Here is a 22680-nt window from a genome sequence, read left to right on the forward strand (position 1 = left end):
ATTCCTTAAGAATAAAAAGCAATAAAATAATTAATAATAAATAAATAAATAAATAAATAAAGACTTACTTGTTCCATGCTTGTCTAAGGTTTTTAGGGCTGTACTGTGTAAACCGTTCTGGAAAAAAAAAAAAAAAAAAAAAAAAGAGAAGAGAAGAGAAACGTTCAATTATTTATCCTAAAACCAGGATTCTTTTTTCAAAATGATTTATTTACTCTCAATTTTCATCATTTTTATTTAAGCACTGCAGCTCAAGTCCCAGGACAGGGCATGAAAAACAGCATAGGAGCAAATGCCATGGAAACACAAACAAAATACTTGTAAACAAACAAACAACAAAAAACAATAAAGACAAAAAGGCATTGTGGCAAAAAACTCACTTACCACAGCATCACCAGAAAAGGTAATTTTTACAGTATTTTTTAAATACTTTCGACTGCTAGGGAAAAATAGATGCCTAAAATCTACAATTAATTTATTTTTTCCTTATCACAAATACAATTCTCTGTAACCTCACTGTCACATTTCCCAGGAGGTGTAAGAGTAAGTGGGGGTCTGTGTGGCACTTAGGGAGGCAGAAAACATGAGAGCTACATAAGAGTTCATTATCTAAAGAACATATAACAGATAGTCAACAGAAGTAACAAAGTACATTGGGAGCTCATTTCACCAAACATTAAGTTCTTAAGTTCAGATGTAAGCACTTTCCCTCCCAGATACAAGAAGATGCTTGCTCTGCATTAGGACTCTTGTTGGCAGAGAATGATGCTGTGAAAACTGCTCCAAAAATGAAGAGCTCATACTCTGTTAGTCCTTTGAACAAGACATATGTGCAACTCGGGAAGGAACAAATGCTATCTGTCTGGAAAAATATAAAAATATTTTCCACAAAGCCTCATCACACCAAAATCCTACCGTGTAGCCTGGTACTCACCATGGCCATCTACCCTAGTGTGATGGCATTAGTTGCTGTGAAGAAATGCTAAATTTGCTAAACGTCCTCCATAAAACCACAAAAATATTTAATTTTGTCTCCACTTCACTCACGAGAATGTCAGTTAATAGATGTACTGTACAGTTATCCTATACTGAAACCAGGACAAACATTATGTTTACATGTGTATGTACACACAGTACACACAGTATGTATACACCAGTTTTGTTGTTGTTGTTTTTGTTTTTGTTTTGGGGGTGGGAGGCGGGGAGTGTGTTCAATTCCTGTATTTGTATACTTCACTTAAGGCAATATAGTTGGTTTCAAAGATGCAACAAAGCAACAACCTATGGCATATTCAAAAACCTAGTGTCATTGTGGATGATTTTGCTTCTTTTGCATATTTTCTTTTCTTTCTAAAGAAAAAAAATCTAAATCTAAAAAAAATGTATGTGAAAACTTCAACTCTCATTGACTTTGTTATCAGAAGTTTTTGACAAATTGCAGACCTGCAGACTTTGAGGGCTACTACACATTTAGAAAAGTTGTTGCTTTAATCATACTGATTCAGTTAAAGCAATGAAATCACTCCATATTAGATACATCTGACAAGTGAACTGGGAAGTGGAAGCTACATCACCATAACCAATTTAAACACTGATATAAAACACAAATGTAATTTCTGTAATATTGTATCTAAATTTATGCAAATAGATTTAAGCATACCATTAAAGACTTTTAGGTATAGATGAACATATAAAACAAAAGTTTGAAAGGCTTTCAGTTTTTGTATTGCCAACAAAAAGTTGCTGCACTTGGAAAATATGTGACTATTATAGATAACCATTAAAGCAGCACCTAGTCAGCTTCCCTATGTTAATTTCACTATGAAACAAATAAAGTTCTTTAGTTAAAAAGAGACAACTCTCAGTGACTCTCAGATGTGCTGTCATTACACTACATTAGAATGTAACAAACTAAAACTATTTGGTTGAATCACACCTGAGGCGTCCAGATTAATACTATAGGAAATGCAAATTTCTTTTTATCCCCGTTACACAATGCATATACCACAGGTATGGTAATTCCCAAGGGCAGATCTTTAAAGCAAATGAGCAAAGTAGTCAGGATCATTACTAGATGCAACCACAATTCGGTACCAGTAATGTGGCATAGGACTTGTTGCCTATGCATTTACAGATCTAGGACCACAAATAAAACCTCAGTACTGAATTAGTTGTCCTGTGGTGAGTAGTTTAAGCATCATGATGGCATTGAGGACATGATCCAAACTTACAAGAGAGAGGGGCATTACAATTGAAATTTTATCTGTTGTTTACTGATTCAGCTTCTGCTCTCCAGAGAAGTCTGAGATCCACAAAGGTCAACATACAACTTGCACTGGCCTCAGAAGGACCTGAACAAATCCTTGAAATTAAGTTTACAAATGGGAATTACAAATGTATGTGCAATCAGAAAAAATACATACCCATAAAAACTACAAGAAAATGAAGACATTCTATACTTTATAAGTAAATAGTCCAATCACAACACTGTGCATTCCTTTGCGACAAAGGACAGAAAAATTACCTGCAGCTAAACAGCACTGTATTCCAAGGAGGCCGAGATACACATGGGAGTTTGGCTAATAAGGGTGCAGAAAAGCACTAGGTGGAAAGAGAATTGAACTGACCTGAAGCATTGCTGAAAAGCTAACCTGAATCTATGGAAAGACAGATCTTGATTTTACCCCTCATTTAGGTTTGGCCAGATACTAAGCTGGTTCAAACTGGCACAGTAACCCTGATTTCAACAGAGTTACATCCACTTAAACATTTGAGAAATATCATATCCAACATTATTTCTTCAAAGCACTGTCAGAAATTCTTTCTAATCAATTTAACCTATGAAACACCTGTGAAACATGGTGTCAGCTACTTGGCCAAATTGCTCTAAGACCTTAATGTCCAAAGATCTGCTTCAGTTCTGCAAGAAAATTAAAAAAGCATTGCTATGCCAGATGAGTTTTTACTAAAAAAGGGAAACATTGGAATCAGTTATGTAAATGCTGCTATAAAGAACATGCATAATCAAAATGAATAATCTCAAAGTGATCTTCCTTCTTCCCCTGCCTGCTGCCCTGCTCTAAACCTCTTTTTAAATAAGTATCTTTTTCATCATATGTATCAGGCAATGAGTAGAAGAACTAGGGGAAAATCACAGTAAGGGTGAAGTCCTCTCTATCAAGAGACAAATTTTAGTCCTGAGTCCTTAATTTCAAACTTATTTAATTTGCCTTGTGACTGGAGATCATGCTTCTCCTAACCACTGATGTGAACTCTTTTCCCTTTACTGCAAGCAGATTAGAGGATGCTCTCTTTAAATTCTGGAAGGAAAACCCATCAATACAGTTCTCATTTTTCTACACAAATTTTTGGACATGCCTCCAACCAGAAGCTTGTTAACTTTCACAGACTAGATGGGACTACTGTGGGTAATTAAGCCAGTCTCATGAACATCCCAGCCTTTAGTACTTTTCTGAATTAATCCTTCTTCAGAGAATAAAACCAAAATAACACAACCAGCTGATTCTGATTTTAGAGCTGTCAGAATTGAAAAGCTACAACAATCTTGTCCTCAAGTTTCTCCATCATGATCTATTTTTTTAAGTCCTGAATTGTGTCAACACAATATAATGTACCTATGAACACCAATCTGATAGTCAGAGGCAATAAAGAGGTAACATGACCTCCTCCTCACTTTTATCTGTGAAACTCCTGTTTGTGTCCAATTAATGATAACTGGAATTCAGTCTCACAATTACATCTCCAAGTTTTCCTCTGAGTTTCTTTTCAGAGTGAATTACTCACATACCAATATGGATTCCCCTGCTCTTTATTACTGATGAATTTAAAACAAGCAAATCTAAAGCTACACATATGTGACTGTGACTAACTGCATGAAATTATATTTTACAATATTTTCAAGTATATAGTTTTGGTATTTATTTTCCAGATGCTCCTATTGATTTGACCATAAAAATTAGTAACATCAGCAGTAGATCTTGACTGTTTGTGAGATCCTGTAATATTGCAGAACTACCTTGAATGCTCCTCAAAAAAAAAAAAAAAAAAAAAAAAAAAAGGAGAAATCTTTGCCTTATGAAAAGCAGCAGCATAGGTGGTCCAATTCTTAGTCCAACCATATGGAAAGAACCCTGCGTAGCCAAAATGTACTGCCACTCCTGCAGAACTGAAAAGCAAATGGGTACAAGCAAGAATTTCATACACATACTCACATAATCAGTCACCCATGTAGCCATGCTTCAGTACATACAAATCACTGCCAAGTATGCAGAGCTCACCATCTTTATGTATATGCCCACTGTCTACATCTAGATTAAAGAAACCTGAAAAACTGTACATTTACAGATCAAGATTTGGTTTAAGGTATATTTTGAATCTTTGTAGTTCAAACATTTTCTGATTATTTTTACTAAATATGCTTATTTTAAACAAAAACATTGGAAGACTGACATGGCAAGCTTATCTGAAATTTGAAGTAAAACTCATTATTTTAATTTATGCAAGCAAATAATTGCAAATCTTGGGAACAAATTCAGGAAACAAACCTTGATCTTCTGAATTTTATCCCACATATATAGTTGTCCGTCTCACTAGCTACCATGTTCCCACTGTTACAGAGATAGCTATTCACTTGGGTGTTGAATTTCACTAGCCAAAGGTAATTTTTCATTATGTGTAATGAAAGAAAGGAGACTTCACTTTTTGTTTAAATCTCGCAGCACCTAAAGCTGTTTTACTGTTTGCTTCTTAGAAGACCAGTTCAGCTAAATCTTGATTCAAGTGGTGTGTTCATAAAGAGATCTCTACATAGGACCACATAAATGAACAAAAATATAGTATTAATATTCCTTACTGGAAAGAAGTACCAATCATACAATCTTCTTGTAGCATATTGTTTACTCTTAAGATGTTTTAAAACAGCATAGACAAAGAGTAAGCTAGTATACTACATATGCACCTCCAGAAGACCAGCCTTGGAGGCAACAGTTACTGTTCTGCGGGGCACCACAACTGACCCACTCAGAGGTGCTGGGTACAGTTACACAAGGTAGTCTTGTATAGTTTATTCTACACAACTTATTCTTCTGACAGTAAACAGATTTTATTTTCTTTTATTATTATTAATATTATTATTCCAGACCTTATAGCATAGCTTACTCAATGCCTGTTGTGCCATGGAGGATTTTACAACTATGCCCCACAAAGAGGAGCATCAGTGAAACTACTGGAAGAAATAACTACAAAATGGAAGCAGAAGTGAGCAGCCAGAGGTAGGAGAGGGAAGAAGTTTCTTCTGCTGGTTTATTTGACAAGCCTGATGCATCAGAAAGTATGCCCTTAGAGCAACTGCTCTTAAATAGTACTCAGCTTGAAGACATAGAAAAGAAAAAAGGAAGCACATGCCAGAAAGCTCATCCATTATACCCAGCTGTATTAACTGGTCTTAGAAACAGTGGCATTTCTACAAAGCTTGCCTCTTATTTCCTTTAGACAACTCCTCCACAGCAACTCTGTTATATATGCATACTTGTGTGCCCACATATATACCTATACGCTCTCCACTGCAAACATCATTATCTGCCTGATAAATACGCTCCATCTGACAGCCTTGCATCAAGGACAGGTTCAAACAGAAGAGAATTTCAGCAGAACTCACTAGTGAGCTTATTAGCAGACCACGGAAGAATTATTGGTTTGCTACAAGAATTGAAAAAATAAGCACTTGCATTTTAAGTAACATAAAATACCATTAGGTTTTATTCTCCTTTATCTGTCAGAAAAACATGTGAACTATTACACCTTTTGCACATTTGCCTTGAAAGAACCTAGAAGAGGTAAGAAGAGCTACATAAGGAATTAGAAGCAGACTACATTTTGATTTTTAGCTCCTTTTTAACACTACTGATAATCAGCTTCTTGTCTAAACCAAAGAACTTAAAATACAGTTTGACTTCAAGGCATTTTTTATGTTGCTAATCAAAACATGCTGGCTAATACGCATTCTTTGATTAATGTTCTTCTCTATTTAAAACCAAATGTGATTAGCTTAAATGCAAATATTTAAACATCACTATAATTAATATTTTGAAAAGTCTAATGCACAATTTCTTTAAATGGGTTTTCTTTATATTTCTTTAAATTAAATGTCTAAAGTGACTGTCACTGTATTGTGATATGGAACACTCAGATATGCTATTATTATTGAAGATTTGATCCTAAAAATATGAATGTTATGTTAGCTTAAGACACAAAGACAAGCCTTCATGCTGACAAGCAAAATTTTCAAGCCCTATTTGCAGCACTAATTTGCAATTAGAATTTTCTGAATACCATTCAAAACTGGGGTTTTATCACAATCATTAGTTAAACTTGGCTTTTTTTGTATGTGAAACATCTTGAGAAAAATAACCTCTATTCCCATTGCTCCTCCTCTCCACCTCTCCCTTCCAACAGCTTTAGCAGAGCACATGTTGTGCAAAGAGGAGGGAGAGAAGCTATTTCTAGTATCTCTGCTAAACATGAACAGAAAATGTAGTTATATTAGCTAGCATTGTCCAAAGCATTGGACTACATTACAGTGCCATATTCAATGGCTCTACCTTTTAGCAGTGTTCACACAGGCTCCCTTGCATATGTACAAGTTACTTTAACTTTTCAGTTTGATCAGTTTTATTTAAAGAGTGATGAAAAAACTGACAACTCTGCTTCTCTTGGGTTGTGGATACCAGAGACTTGAGGAAACACTGCATATTACAGTTTTGCCAAAACTAAAAAAAAAAAGAAAAGAAAAGGAAAATTTTGAAATTATTTCTCCTTTTCAAATTCCTCTCTGAGTCAAGTACTCAAATTCCTTCAGATTACATCTATAGAAGTGAGTTAAATGTGCTTGGGACTGTTGTCTGGCCAAATTACCACCACTGTCCTGTGTCCATACAACCACAGCACACTCCCAATTCTGCCTTCCAATATATGTGTGAGGCATACTCCTTACTGGGAACTGTCCCTAGTCCATGCTAACTTAAAACATGTCTGGGAATTAATTAGTTTGAAGTTGTCATGAGCTAAATGCACGCCAGAGACTTCTCTAACAGTAGAGACTCCCACTTCGCCTGGGAACCCTTGTCATCAGTCTAGATGCAAACAGACAAGATATTGATTCAGCGTGTAACAAAATGTTGACAGGCTTTGGTGAAACTCTGTAGGAAAAACAGTTATGCAAGTTTGAAAAGCCATATGTGCTCATATACAGTATTTGCATGGATTTGTGTCAGAAGAGTTTATTCTCTCAATCCATCCCAATTCTAAATGAAAACTTAATCTTTGGTTGCCAATCAGCTGCGAAGATGCAGGTAGATAGATCATATTTATAAACCAAATCTATATTTATTGATCACCTGTGAAGCAAAGCAGAATTCCTCAGTCAGAACACCAACTCTGCAGTGGTTTTGTCAGGTACATACTCAGGACTTTTTTAATAAATCTACGAAGTACCTGTCAGTCTCTGGCTGACTCCAAATTATGCAGTATTTCCTATGAATGTTGTTTTCCCTCCCTGGTTTCTTTTGGTCTTTTGCTGTCTCCTTAAGGAGAGTCTCTTTCTCTTAACTCTTTTCACCCTCATCTTATGGATTCACTTTTAAAAAACAGTGCTTAGTGGATGTTTCCATTGTCTTATAAAACGTATTTCAGGTATATTACTTTTTATTACATCTGATAGTCTGTTGAACAACTGAGATTCAGGCTGCCACACCATCAGCCCATGATGAAATATTTAACTTTCTTTCACCTAGAAACAGCAATGTATGGAAACTGAGGCACGCTGAACATTGCAAACCATTCTCATATTTTCTCTACCTTACTTGTTATCAAGTTATTTCTTCGCCTTGACAATTAACATCTCTTAATGTCCACCATCACCTCATTTATCTTCTGTTCTGACCACATCTTACCTTCTCCCCCTTTGCTCATTGACAGTATCTTCTGACAAATATCTATTTAACTTCCCAGGACAGAGGTTACACAGTGGCCATCCCAGACATTAATTGAGAATGTAGGAAAACCAGAAACTTAAGTGCAGATGTTGATATAAAAGGCTTATCTTGCTCAATTATTTGGACAGGACTCTGAATCCAGGAGATATGTCTGGAGCAGAGGACAACTCCAAACTAAAATAAATGAAAGATCTAATGAAGATGGAGAGAATAATACACAGAAATGAGGAATACTCAGACATGAGACTAGTAAGGAAGGAGCTTGCTTTGGAATACTGCTCTATCTCTACTTATGCAGACATAATAAATGCGTACTTCCATTTTGTTCTTGGAGACATTGCTCCAGCAATACAATCAGTGGTTGAATCTGTTTTAGAGCAGCAAATCTACATATTTCTTAAAGTACTGTAACAAAATATTAATATTGAAGATCTGTTCTCCAAGTCATGTGTCAGAGAACAATTTTTATCATTTAAAGTCTCTCTGACCAATAACCTCTCACATAGGGCTTCTAAGCTGAATGAAGACTCAAAAGTTTATTGAAACTAACTTAGAATCACAGAGTCATTTAAGTTGGAAAGACCTCCAAGATCATCAAGTTCAACTTTGTCATAATTTACTCAAACTGCCTTCTATTTGAGAGCAGATAAGTTATTTTCACAGTGAGCCTGAATGGCTGGGTTTCTTTGTCTGAACACATGAAGTCACATTCAAGATTATAGCAGTCATGACAGCTTCAAAGTGAATCACAGAAGTAACCCTGACTTTTGACATATTTCAGGATTTTAAAATGCATATTTTAGATCATCTGTGGAAGTAATTTACTAAGCAGGACATGTGTGCATGTGTATTTGTGTGCATGTGAATATACACATCTGCAAACTGTGAGGGCTGAGGCACAGAGAAATCTCAAAGAATTGGCCAACTTTTAGAATTAAGTATCTCCTGTATTACTTCCAGTATTTGTGAGATGGACAACAACCAAAGATCTCAAAGCAGGCAGGTAAAATATAAGTTATTTTCTTATTTTGTTAATGGCAAAACAAATTATGCCATTTTATTTTCAGTTTCAGGCTGTTAAAATTACTAAAGTTAGGAGTTCAGCTCATGTAGAACTACCCATAGCTACCTTTAGAAATGCATCTGTAATTCAGCATCAGAAAACTTCTTACATATCAAGATGTCAGAGATCATCATTTATGCACTGGCTGCTTCCCAGAATAATCAGACCTTTGGCCATTCTAGTGCAGAAGTAACTAATGCCATGTTTTTCAGTCATTACTTGTTTCTTCAAGTAAAATGTGACTAGTTCCCTGCAGCAGTGGAGTGCGTCCTATCAAATCACGGCATGAAAATTAGTTATTTAAATCTATGCAAACAGGAAATACAATGACATTTTGTTTCTGCTCTCATTAGTCTTCCCAACTCCACAGACACTGTGCCTTGCCCAGTACTTTTTAAAAAACAAAACAAAACAACAACAAAAAAAAACAACACACAACTATAGTAACTATCAACTATTAATACTTTCTGTTCAAATCCCATCCTTTTGTGTTTACATAGGTCAGTTTATAGCATCAAAGCCTTGCCTGAGTGGATGTTGATATCACCAGTGCTGTCTTAAAACTCCCAATCCACACAAAGACACATAAAGCACAGGAGTTATTTAACCACACGTCGTATATATTCAAATGCAGTAATTTTACAAATTTTAAAGAATAATGGAATCGATTTGAATTGGGTGAGACATTTCAGATTCCCTCCTGCACTCTGGAGCTAATTAAAAGGAAAAGATTTAGTTATCTTAAATGTACTAATCTAAAAATTAAATGAAAGCATTAACCTCCAACTTTTGCTCCAAATAAATCCGTCAGGAAAGAAGAGTCTTTCAGTCCTATAAACTGAGAACATTTTGTCTAGAGTGTAACAACAATTTCAGACCAACAGGAAGGGGATCATGGCCAGCTGAGCATCTGTGGATGGAGACAAGCAGCCTTGCCATAGCCAGAAAACCTCTGTGCACAGAATGATACGAAGGAAGGCTTTTTTTCTTTTTCTTGTTTTCTTTTTTTCTTTTATGTTTTTTTAAGTAGCAACAGAGAACCTGGTATCCATGACTAAACAGCTCCAGTGACCCTAACAGCATGAGCAAACAGCATAAATCCAGCACAGTCCATAGGTCAGAGCACTATGTGCAGAGCCTGCTTTAGATGTTGGCATTCCAGTGTGATTCCAGAAGTGATGGTTTTGCTGCTCTCACAGCTCCACATTTTACCAGCGATTACCCAGTTTTGGGGTACATAAACCAAATTTGCTTGTCTAGTTAGATTATTCTTCTGTAATTTCTAAAAATCAGTGAAAAGAAACAAAAATACTATTTTTTTTCTTTCTTTTTTTTTTTCTTTCCTCCCCAAGGTGATGCAGGATAGGGGTTTTACAAAGGGAGCATAGAACATAATATGTATTTCAAGCAACTACAGAGAAGGGCTTTTTCCTCTGGAGTGCTCTCAGACCTCCACAGTGTACAGGAATTAAGGAGCTCAGCACTTTGCATTAACAGGCCCTAGAATCATTAAATAATTGCCAGCCAGGATAATAATTACTCTGACTTGCAAATCTACATACTTCACAGAGGTGGAAAGGATGTGAGAGAACAAAGAGTACACCAGCGGAAATCGTGAAAATACCAAGTGACCATTATCTGTCTTGGAGGCATCTTTCATACTTTCCCCATTCCGCATTTTTATAACTATTATATATTCATAGCTGACAAAATCCCCAGTCTGGGACAGAGAAAATAAAAAGGAAGTCTAACACAATGCCTGTCTAAAATTTAGATTTAATGAAGTGCCTACTGTGGATTTATTTCCTGATGTTCTTCTGTGGTAATAAACCCACATCCATCCCTTAACACACTTGGAAGGCAAACAAAAATTAAACCAGAAAGTTTCTTGGCTGCCATCTGCTGTTCAAAACTTTTCTTTAACACACAGAAGAAAAGAACAAATCCAAAGAACATACACCAATGTCTCCAAGTTTTCTCCTTTGCTTACTTTCCTTGGATAAAAACAGTGCCTTTGGAATGCAGTTAAAAACCACTACATTTTGTAAGGATTCTGCATATATACTCAATAATTAATCAGAACCACGAATGAAAAAGGCAAAATCTTGAGTACTTACTGACACACTGGCTTAGGAAAAATACAGTGAAAAACTGTATTCATTAAAAAGTTCTCTCTACTTTCTTTAAAAGTTCTTTCTACTAAAAGTTGCAGAGTACTAGAGAACGATTTGACTATGCAACAATAAGACTGCATTAGGGCAGAGACTGAAAAACAAAATACAAGCAAGATGTCTGCCTCCCCTTTTCTCATTGCCTTGCTTTATTATCAAAGTAAGCCTGACAAGATATTTATTTCATTCTCTTTCTTTTTCAGAACTACCTAGATATCTCCTTTTCAAATCCTGTGCCTCACTTCCCACTTCTCTGTCCCAGAGAAGCCACTATGATACTGGGAATATAATGAGTAAGACAGGTGCAATGAAAGAGGAATCTTCTTTACATCTGCCTTATAAGAGGACTTGGAAATTAGTCTTAAATGACACAATGACAAGTTGTCACAGTTTATGACAAAAGCTGGAGGGACTACCATCTGCAGTAAAGCAGAACCAGGAGTCTACAGAGAGACCTTAGGCATGCAAGGAGTAAGACATCTGAAATCATAGAATAATAGAATATTTAGGGTTGGAAAAGACCTCCAAGATCATATAGTCCAACCATTCCCCTACCATCAATACCACTAAATCATGTTGCAAAATACCACGTCCAACCTCTCCTTAAACACCCCCAGGGATGGTGACACCACCACCTCCCTGGGCAACCCGTCCCAATGCCTGACTGCTCTTTCTGAGAAGAAATGTCTCTGCATTTCCAACCTGAACCTCCTCTGGCACAACTTGAGGCCATCCCCTCTAGTCCTATCACTAGTTATCTGTGAGAAGAGGCTGACCCCCAGCTCCCCACACCTTCCTTTCAGGTAGCTGTAGAGAGCAATAAGGTCTCCCCTGAGCCTCCTCTTCTCCAGACTAAAAAATCCCAGTGCCCTCAGCCGTTCCTCACAGGACTTGTGTTCCAGGCCCTTCACCAGCTTCATAGCCCTTTTCTGAACATGCTGCAGAGCCTTGATGTCCTTCTTGGTGCGGCCTCACCAGAGCAGAGTGCAGGGGGACAATCACCTCCCTGGTCCTGCTGGCTGCACTATTCCTCATACAAGCCAGGATGCCATTGGCCTTCTTGGCCACCTGGGCACACTGCTGGCTCATGTTCAGGCAACCATCAAACAACACCCCCAGATCCTTTTCCTCTATACTAAAGCTTTACAGCCACTCTGCCCCAAGCCTGTAGCGCTGCATGGGGTTGTGGCCAAACTGCAGGACCCGGCACTTAGCCATGTTGAACCTCATCCCATTGGCCTCTTCTCATTGACCCATCCTGTCCATGTCCCTTTGCAGGGTTTTCCTAACCTCTGGCAGATTGACACTTCCCCCCAACTTGGTGTAGTCTGCAAACTTACTGAGGGTGATTCCCGGGCCAATTCTGTCACCCATTTCCTTTATACTGATAGAGGAGGTCAGGCCCCAAATCAGACTTCAGTCATATAGTTATTAGCTGAAGACTCATCTAAAATTTGCTGGGAACCAATTAAGTACTTTATATGAAAGCATATGAAAGCATGAAGATGCCAAACATCTCTGGAAAACCAGTTCCAGTATTTGACCACCCCAACAGTCAACATCTCTTACCCTTTAGTTTAGCATGTTTGAAAAACAGTATTTCTAAGATTGCCAGTCAAAAGGTCACAAGACTACAACATATATATGCACACATAATTTGACCATGTACTTCTTAGTCTTCAAGAAGCAAACTGTTCACTTCTTCTTATACAAATGTATCACATGATAGAATAACTTTCCAAAAATGGTCATAGAGTGTGACAATTTAAGATTACAACACACACACAAAAAACAATGGGCGTAGAAAGGTACTAACAGATGGTTTAGTAGTAGCTTCAGCTTTCACTAAGTCTTTCCCTTATTCTTTGGTTCCCTTCAGTATTCCTCAAAGTTCGGAGTAGCCTACAGGAAAGTAATGCTCATCTGGAATCAGCCTACCAAGGTGTATGATACTCGGAAAAACATGGCAGGAGAATGGTCAGGGATCCTTCTGTACTATACAGGAGAAAAAGCAAAAGGAAAAAAAAAAAAACAAAAAAACAAAAAAAAAAACTAACCAAACAACCCCCTGAGCACAATAAGAAGTGAGCAGCGAGAAAAAGCACATCATGGTTTCTGCACTGCATTCAGGTCATTTAGAAAAACACTGTAGAGGTTCTTCAGTAAATTAAGAGCTGCCAAAAATACCAGTGGATGTCTTCACAAGCCAGCTCCCAGACTGTGGTCAGAAATGTAATTGTGTCCTGTAGTTCCAGGAAAAGGAAAACGTGGATGAACTTGGTACTTAGACCTACCTGGTTTGAAATGGGGTAAGGAGTGGACTCCAGGCCATGTATCTTCATTTGGTGTTCCAAGTACCTGTACACAAAAGGAAAAAAAAAAAAAAAAAAAAAAAGAAAAAAGAAACATAAAACACATGCTGCTTTAGTGGAAAATACTTGACAATTCATAGCACTGCATTCTTCCAAAGAGTTCAAAGTACCTTACAAGCTAAACTTTAAATAGGCTTAATTATTGGGGGTACAAAAAGTTAAATAGTTTCCATGTTTATAAGGTACCAGTGGAGTCAGTAAAGGACATAACAGTGCTGTGTTTATGTTAGATTGATTGTATGACCTATACATGTTCCCACTGACAAGTTCAAGTTGTTTATATGTCAAAGAATGCTGATGTTACCGAGGCTAGATTTTTACCTCAAAATAATTTCAATCCCTGTAAACTTTAGTAAGATGAACAGACACCTAACAGATGTCAGGATAGACACACAAATGGTCAAGCAGATGACCAAGAGCATGGCATGAACAAAGAATGCACAGAGAAGGGCTGTTATTTCAAACTGATAGATTAACGATAAAACCAGTATATTTTTAGAAAATACAGACATTATTGACTCATGCATTGTTTCATTTCTATTCACTTAAACTATTCTCCTTGTAGTATATATGAGACTAACTTTCAGCAGCAGTGCTGAAGACTTCTCATGTACATCATACATACACTCTGCTCACATGAAAAGTTCAACCCCATGCATCTTTGGCACAAATAAAAAGGTAATTGAAAGAACTGCTATAATTAATTCTTCCAAAATGTTTTTTGCTTCATGCAACATAACTGACAAGAGTTGCTTTAAGTGGAGCTGGGAAGAACATCTAAAATAGCAGCTCTAGAAGTGGGTTTCTGCGTGAGATGGGGAACCTGTTATTTCCCCAGAGTTTCCTTGTTAAAAATCTTCATATAATTTCTAATGTGAATGAAAATTCTAGGGACTGTTTTCAATAGTTACTATTGCAAACAGTAATAGCTCAGGCCCTGGATTAAAAGGCTGGTATTACAAAGTGAAAACATTTCACACCAGTAGGGCACTTGTTTTGCACTGTCATAAATGTACAAAAACTCTCTGCAAGTCCTGTCTCTACTTGCACTGCAGATCTTCTGAATAAATCTTTTGGACCTGTACAGATTGCATCACTGTTACACTGTATGGTCACTTAGACCAGCATAAAATAGCTACATAAACATTTGTTCTTATCTATAAATTAAAGCTTAAAAAATTATTCGAAGGAAGACTAGGAAGCTGGAACACAAATAAAAGCCTCTTCACTCTGCCAGAAATTTATTTTATAACATTCTGAAATTGGCTTAAAAACTTAAGATAGAAGTAGTGACTTCTTAAACAGAGGCAACTCTTACCTGCAAGGTGAGTTCTATGACTCTAGAAGTTTGTTAAGCAGTTTACAATATTAGCATGTTTCTAGTATAAGAAGAATATTGTGAAGATGCTTCTACACTATGCATAATACCACAAATACAAGAAACTACAACTAAATTGAACTGTTTGCATGAATAGCATGAATTGAAAGTGGAGCACCAAGGTGTCAGAGAAACAAAGACAACAAACACTATCAGTTAAATTAGACAGTATGTACTCATGTGGTTATTTGGATATGCAAGTTCACTGATTGTATTTGTAAATATTATTTCCAGGACGTCGCTTTCAGTACTTGTGAAACAAGACTTAATCAGCATTGGAATAAGGTAATCCTGGCCCTTCAACCCTGATTCATCACAACACCACTATTCTTCTTCATTATTGCTATTAAGGAGAGAATAGTGCTCTGATTAAGCATAAAAGAAGTTCAGAGATACTGTTGACCCACTATGTTATGATTAAATCAATTTGCTATTGCAAATAACTTTCACCTGGCTTCTGTATAAATGAAGCTGCTGGCACCAAGCATCTCCCAAGCCAGGAGAGGGAGCCCGTGTATTAGAAACAGAGCTTCTTCATTTCTCTCAGTTTAAATTGAGAAAGTCATCAACTTTGCAGCGCCCCTAGCAAGTAAAAGGAATGCTCTCTCATAACATGCTGTGAATATAATAAAATTAGCCACATCTTTCCAAATGCACTCTTGTGATCATCTCGTATTTTAGATGAGACTTAAGCAACTAAGCAACTGTACAGATGAATATTAAGATTTGCTAACAAAATCTGAAACGTTCAGTCAAAGGTAGAATCTTTATCAGACCAATTTAATGTAGAACTTGCTGATATGAAATGACTTATTCTGATGTTCAAAGTAACATCAGGCATAGCTGCAGAAGGCTTGATGGGAGATCACTTTTGTAATGACTCAGTTTTCTGTGACTCATAGGGTTTGTTGGTGTGTTTTTTTTTATTTATTTTTTTGTTTGTTTCACCAGTTTTCCAATCCATTTCTTTAATGGTATTCCAGCACATCTGCTGTTACAGTGTTTAAGAGCCAGCTATGAACGAGTTCTGTGCAATGGAGTATTCAAACTGCCTACAACATTTATACCTTCTGTCAAGGGTACCAGTCAGTTTAGAAACAACCAGGTTTTTCTATCAACTAAATGCCTATCATTTTCAGGTAGGGGCAGCTGGTAGTTCAGGCAATGATCCAGACACTGTATTTCAATTCTTTGTACAAACACTATGAAGATCATCCTTATTGTATTACAATTTTTAACATGTACAGTGCAGATATTCACAATATGTGACTATCAATCAACCAACAAGGAGAAGGCAGCAGGGAAACAATGGTGTTTTTAATAAGACGAAACAGTCTCTGCCCAGAGGTATGTCAACATTAAGCAGTTTGTAAGCAGCACCTTCCACAAGTGTTGCTTCTAAGCAGCAATCAATCCACTTTTGATGAGGTGGGATTAGGCAACTTAAAGCAATGAGTTTTGACACCTGCTATAAACAAAGCAATGTGGACTCCACATAACACCACAGTGGAGAAGGATTTGTCTTGGCTTGCAAAAGATAATTATGGGACCAACATGGAAGAGGAGAGGAGAGCTCAATGATCTTCTGGTTTTGCTCTAAAACACTGTCCTTTAGCAGTTAAGAGTCCAGACCTGAACATGGGCAACATCTTGGCACTGCAGAAAGGCATCTAACCAATTATATGAGGCATCTGGCTGTAGCAAACCACTAGCCAGCTGGTGCCTGAGAGCAAACCTAACCTTGCAGCTCCTGGTGGAAGATACAGGAGATACAGCAGCCCGGGACAGCCACCTAACACCAGGAGCTGTTATTTTATGGTTGAACTTCCAGCCCCCGACTATCCCTTCATGGGCAACCACTTCTCATCCCAAGCATGCCACCTAGAATTCTCTCTCTTCTACATTTTAACACTTTTTCTTTCAATTTCGAGCCTGTTTAAAAAACATGAAAATAACTGCTGCTGTCACAGCATTCAAGCCCAATGCAAGGTTGGAAATAATCTCTTATTTACCAGTGGGAATTGTTTGGAAAAAATAACTTGTGTACTTTTTCTACTGATAATTTGCATATCAGCAAGGTAAACATTCAACTTGTATGCTTTTATGTCCTATTTTTAATTGAATTACTTATGCAAAAATAACCTACAATTCTCAAATTTGGAATCAATTTAGTGTTTGCCACAGGCCAAGAGGGTTATGGTTTCTGTAATGAAAACTCCAGACCCTCCTGGGATTTTGCTGTTCCACAATACACACAATTATAACATGAAGCACTCTGGACTCATTTATTCCCTAACAAACAAGATAAAATGACCTTAATTTGTCATTTGAAATTTGCTGTTCAAAATCAGGATCAGATTCTGATCTAATTTGCATGGTGCGAAATCTATTTATATGAAAATAACAGATTTACAATACATCAGGGTGCTGAGGGCCAAATACCCTCACTGCCAGTTGACATTGTACTGGTTTGGCAGCAGCAATATACAGAAAGTTACAAAAACAGAACCTGCTGTTCAAACCTCCATATACAAGCATAATATAGAAAGATTGTCCAGGAAACACAACACAAATGTGTTAAGGTCTACTCTATTTCTGTAACTTTTTGATAAAGGAAAAAGTCTTGCTTGTTTTTTCCATTTGATTTTACAAAGACTTATCATTCACCTAATTAACATGCTCCCTTGTGTCCAAGGGAATCATTATTTTATGGTAAGCATTATGCCAGTCTATCAACACAATTAGTCATGTTGTCCTGCATTCTGCTTCGAAAGCATTCCCTGTTACTGCCATGTAATAAGGTCATTCTGGGTAACAATTTGTCCGGAGAAGCCATCTGAATTGCTTGTGAGATGAGCAGCAGCATACATCTTTCCCAAGTACTGGCACAATTAGTGAAGAATAAGCTTTTCCATTCCTACTACAACTTTTGAATATATGAAGCTGTATATTACTGAAATAGTGCTTTAATTCTTTGTTAAATATGGCGATACTCAGGAAAGGCAATGGTCTGGATTTCAACAAGACAAAGAATGTGCAGCCAGTGGTATTATTCAGGGTTTTCTAGCAACAGAGCAGGATGAAAAACAAGATCAGCATGCAAATGAGATGCTTTTCCTTAGACAAAATTTATGGAAATCAGGCCGAGCAATTTGCCGAATTTTCAAGTCTTTTTTGTTTAGGTCAACTTGGTGAATAAATAAAGTTCAGTCAAAAAATTTCAGGACAGTGAATTCTATTTATTTTTTTTTTCAATAAAAATATGCTTGTGTTGAAAAAGACCTTAGAATTTTAACTAGAACAAGTTACAAGCTGCATGTAATTTATTTATTTATTTATTTTACTTTATTTTTCCTTCCAAAGGTCATCAAAGTTTCTGTTCCAGTCTTCTTGTTTGCCAAGTAAAACATACTGCATTTAGGGCATGCCCTTGGCTCTGAGACACCATAGTAGATTGTATCTGTCTAAGGAACTTAACTAAATAAAGAAAGCAAGAGAATAAGTACAGCAGAGCCATTTAGCCATTTCCAAATCAGCAATCTCTTTCTTTTTAGTGGGATTTGGTTGTTCTATTTTTCAGCAAAAATCTACTATTTTCTCCCAAATCATACATTCCTAGTTAAACTTTAACTTAGTTTTTTTCTTTGCTTTTTAAAACTTTTCATTTTAGTTAGACAAAAGTCAGTTACTGGTTTAGATTTTTGAGAAGCTGTGCAAGTCCAAGGTTTCTCAATAGCTTCTCCACCACCCATTGAGCTAACTCTGAAGACGGAATTCCCCATCCATTCCGGAATCTCGCTCTCTCTCAGCCTTCCATGGTGATAAGTCATTTGCACTGGTGGTCCAACTAATGCTGCATTCCCCTCCTGAGGCTTCCCTGATAGGTAGACCTCAACCACAACTTCAGCCATCAGGAAAAGTTCTGTATTACCATCTGATAATGTCAGCTAGCACAAAGAGTAGTAGTGAGGACTGAAGGAGGAACTTCGTCCTTCAGCTTAGCATTCTGCCTAATGGGTAAAAAAAAATCCAGTGACTATTTGTGCATTATGCATGCTGACTCAGCCTCTGCTGACTGACAACTGCAGCTATGCTCCCTTCAACACTCTGCTGGGCACACTGGATGACAGCTGAGTGTCAAGTTTAATATCCAAAAGATAGAGACAAAAATGGAATTGTCTCAGTACCAGTCTTTTATTCACATCAGGAACTTAGCTCTTTAGTTTCCTTAAGGGAAAATAAATCTATGAGGTTGTGTAATGCACTTGTATATTTGTTAGAGGATGAACATATTTTAACTTAGGATAGGCATTGTTTTTTCCAGGATTCCTAGCTGGAATGAGAGTCACCCTACTTTTATCTACAGTAAAAGTCGATCAGCTAGGATAACAATATATTTATTTGGATTCCCCAAAAATAAGAACCTATTCATTGTTCTTGAGATTTAAAATATCGGAGCCCTACTTCCTCAAATAAATGATAAAAAAATACATACAATCCCTCATCTGGGAATTCACATAAGTTCAAAATTAAAACAACTAAACTGAGTGTGATCAAGGCACAGTCTCCTCCTCCTCCCTCATGGAAAACACTTGTTCAGAGCCTGAAAACTGTATTTTATTTTATTTTTTGTATTTCATTATATTTATAAATTTTGGTGTTGTGTTTGTTTTTTTTTTCCCCTCCCAATCAGTTTTCATCAAAGCATTCCCTCATTATTCCCATACAGGTGAGAAAGAAAATACCAGCCAAACAGAGATGCAATGTATTAAACATACAGCAAATGAGGTAATGTAGCTGAGCTCACATGATTCCTCTCCAGAATGAAAGTGGTAAAGAAAAAAAAAAAAAAAAAAAGAAAAGATCTGCCAATTCTTTACTGACAAAATAAGACTTTCAAACTCTTATTTTTCTGTATAAAACGGGTTGTATTTTTGGTTCCTTATGTCCCTTTAAAATTACAAAATCATAAGAAATCCTAAAGAGATGATAGCTAGTAAAAGGAAAAATAAATTCAACAGCCACCATTTTGTATGTAATAAGTAGTAGAATATATTTCATGTGATCTGCATTCATTTTGGTCTTCAAACGAGAATACAGAATTTAATAGAAAAAAAATGGTTAGAAAACAAGTTGATCAGAGTATTTATTTTGCAAGTTAATTTGTGAATGATAAAAGCATTGTGTTATCAAAAATAAAGAAAAAACTCTAAGCATTAAATTATTTCAAGAAAAGAGAGAAGGCACAGCTCACCAAACTAATAAACTTCTTCCGCACAATAAAGTGACACTGTTTTATGAAAACCAAAAGTTATCACAGAATCACAGAATTTCTAGGTTGGAAGAGACCTCAAGATCATCGAGTTCAACCTCTGACCTAACACTAACAGTCCCCACTAAACCATATCCCTAAGCTCTACATCTAAACGTCTTTTAAAGACTTCCAGGGATGGTGACTCCACCACTTCCCTGGGCAGCCTGTTCCAGTGTCTAACAACCCTTTTGGTAAAGAAGTTCTTCCTAACATCTAACCTAAAACTCCCCTAAGTTCCCAAGGCTTATTCTCTAAGGTGGAAAAAGAACCAGCAAAAACAACCATGTGCACCTACAATCAAAGGCTGACTCCTTCAGGCATTAAGTGAAATATCATCATTCCATTATAAAAGGGTAATAAAAACATTTGCTTTGAGCATATGGAGTGATTTACGGCGAAGCTAGCTTCAAAAACATTTAGGTAATGTGCCAGTATGGATGAGGGAAGCAAAACATGAAATTAATATCAACATTCCTACAAAATCTTAACAAAACACATTAATTAAAAAAAAAAAAAATCACATCCAACTAATGTTTGTGCTTTTTAGCTCAGTCAAGGCCCAAAAATGAGGTATTTGAAACAGTAAAGGACCCAACTGTTCTTGACATTCTTTTCCCCACAGAGGTAAAATGCGACAAAGTCTTGCCTGGAAACCTATTTAATATGTGATTTTTTCCAGCCATACTTTGTGTATTTAAATGATATTTGAATAGTTGCCTGCACTGAACATTTAAATTTTCCTCAACGCTGTTTCCACTCTCTTTGCAGCACAAGTAAACAAACTCCAAGTAAACAAACTTCATCCCCACCATAAGCAAAGCTCCCTCTTTTTGAGGGGCACTAGCAGAGACCGTTGCAACTGTGCCAACAGGAGGGAGAAGCCAGGGCCTGGAGACTTCACAGGCACACTCCTCTGCCTCTGCAGAGCCAGGCTGCACCTACTGCCCTGCACTCAGTGGAGAAGCAGGAACACAGCAGGCATCAGGACAGACCAAGCACACTGCAGACCATCAGGACAGGATTAAATGAAATCCCCAGCCATACAACAAAACACTACCAAGGTTTGATTTGTCATTGTCCTTAACTGCTTGGTCAAAACTCACCAGGAGTGAGTTTTGTATATCTAGTAGGCCCTTTCTGGAATAAATATTTTCTTTTAAATGACAGAAATAGCTCTGTCAATGAGATGACTCTTAGAATTCTGTCCACAATCCCATCTAAACTGGAGAGAGAGAGACCAGAATCATTCCATCTAAATTTCATAATGAGACAAAAAAGCCAGTGTGAAACAGCTTGTACTGGGCTACAGCATCCTCTTCCTAAAGCTTACCAGCACACATCGCAACATCCTATTCTAGTAACCTTCCGCTTTCATAAATGTTCACATGGTGGATGTGAATGATGTAATTCTTAATAAAACATTTATGTGAATGACACAAGTACCAAAAACAGTAAGAAAACAAGATCTGACAAACTTCTTGTGAAAACAAAGGGGTCTATGCTGTAGAGAGAGGATCTGAAATTATCAGTAAGGGGTGGGAAAAAAAGTCAAAATCCTGACAGACTGCACTTTCACTCAAATCACTGAAAACATGCAACAATTTAATTTGAAACTGTAGGACATGCTAAAAGGAGACACTGTGTAGCTCCAAAGTTTAAAGAGGGCTCTTTTGTGAGGGCTGCTCGAGGCCCAAATGGGATGAAGCAGCAGAACTGGGATCCTGTCCTCCTAGCTTTCTCAGCTACCTGTGCCAAGATAAGTCAGTGAAGTGGCTGAGTCTCCCCCATTCAACAATAAAATCGTCAAAATAAAAAATCCTAGACTTTTAAATTATGGCATCTGTTTTAGATCTGCAGAAGATAAAGCAGCTTGACAGGATGAGTAAAAAGAGAATGTGAAAGCTTTGTATGCCTTGAAGATGTAGATGGGGATAGGACTGGGAAGAGAACTCATGGATAAAACTACAGCTAACCTCAACAGATTCCTCTCCCCTTTTTCCAAGGAGAGAAGCTTGCTCTTCTAGCATGGTCACTTGTGAGCAATCCAATAGCAGAGATGGAAAGACTTCACTAAGGAAGACCTTCATGACAATACATGTGAAAAAGCACCTGCTTCTGAGTTCTGTGTTGCTAGGTCTCTTCCTTACCATTTGGGAACAGAATTGTTTCCTTCAGCGTGAAGGAGGAGCACAGTGATTATCAGAAGAACCCCCTAGCTCACAAGTCATGCTTGTTTATGTATCCTCTAAAATCTGCTCTGATTTACAGTGTACTGAAAGGTATGTATTATGCAGGTCTGATTTGCTATCCTGTTTGAGTTGTAAAATCTTTGGAAGAATACATCCAAAGACAATCCTCTCTGAAATATGG

At 37.1% G+C, this 22680-nt stretch overlaps 1 protein-coding gene across 3 annotated transcripts in view; it reads right to left on the minus strand.

Moving 5' to 3' along the window:
* Positions 1-22680, minus strand: part of CDK14 (cyclin dependent kinase 14) — a 335682-nt gene that overhangs the window by 95988 nt on the left and 217014 nt on the right. For all 3 annotated transcript variants that reach the window (XM_038173994.2, XM_021271226.4, XM_021271225.4), the window contains 2 exons: positions 13541-13604; positions 69-117 (listed from right to left, as the gene is read on the minus strand). In XM_038173994.2, the coding sequence (XP_038029922.2) occupies positions 69-117; positions 13541-13604 (113 nt within the window). The remainder of the gene's footprint in view (positions 1-68; positions 118-13540; positions 13605-22680) is intronic.

The sequence above is a fragment of the Anas platyrhynchos genome, chromosome 2, assembly GCF_047663525.1.
Source record: "Anas platyrhynchos isolate ZD024472 breed Pekin duck chromosome 2, IASCAAS_PekinDuck_T2T, whole genome shotgun sequence".
Lineage (NCBI taxonomy): Eukaryota > Metazoa > Chordata > Aves > Anseriformes > Anatidae > Anas > Anas platyrhynchos.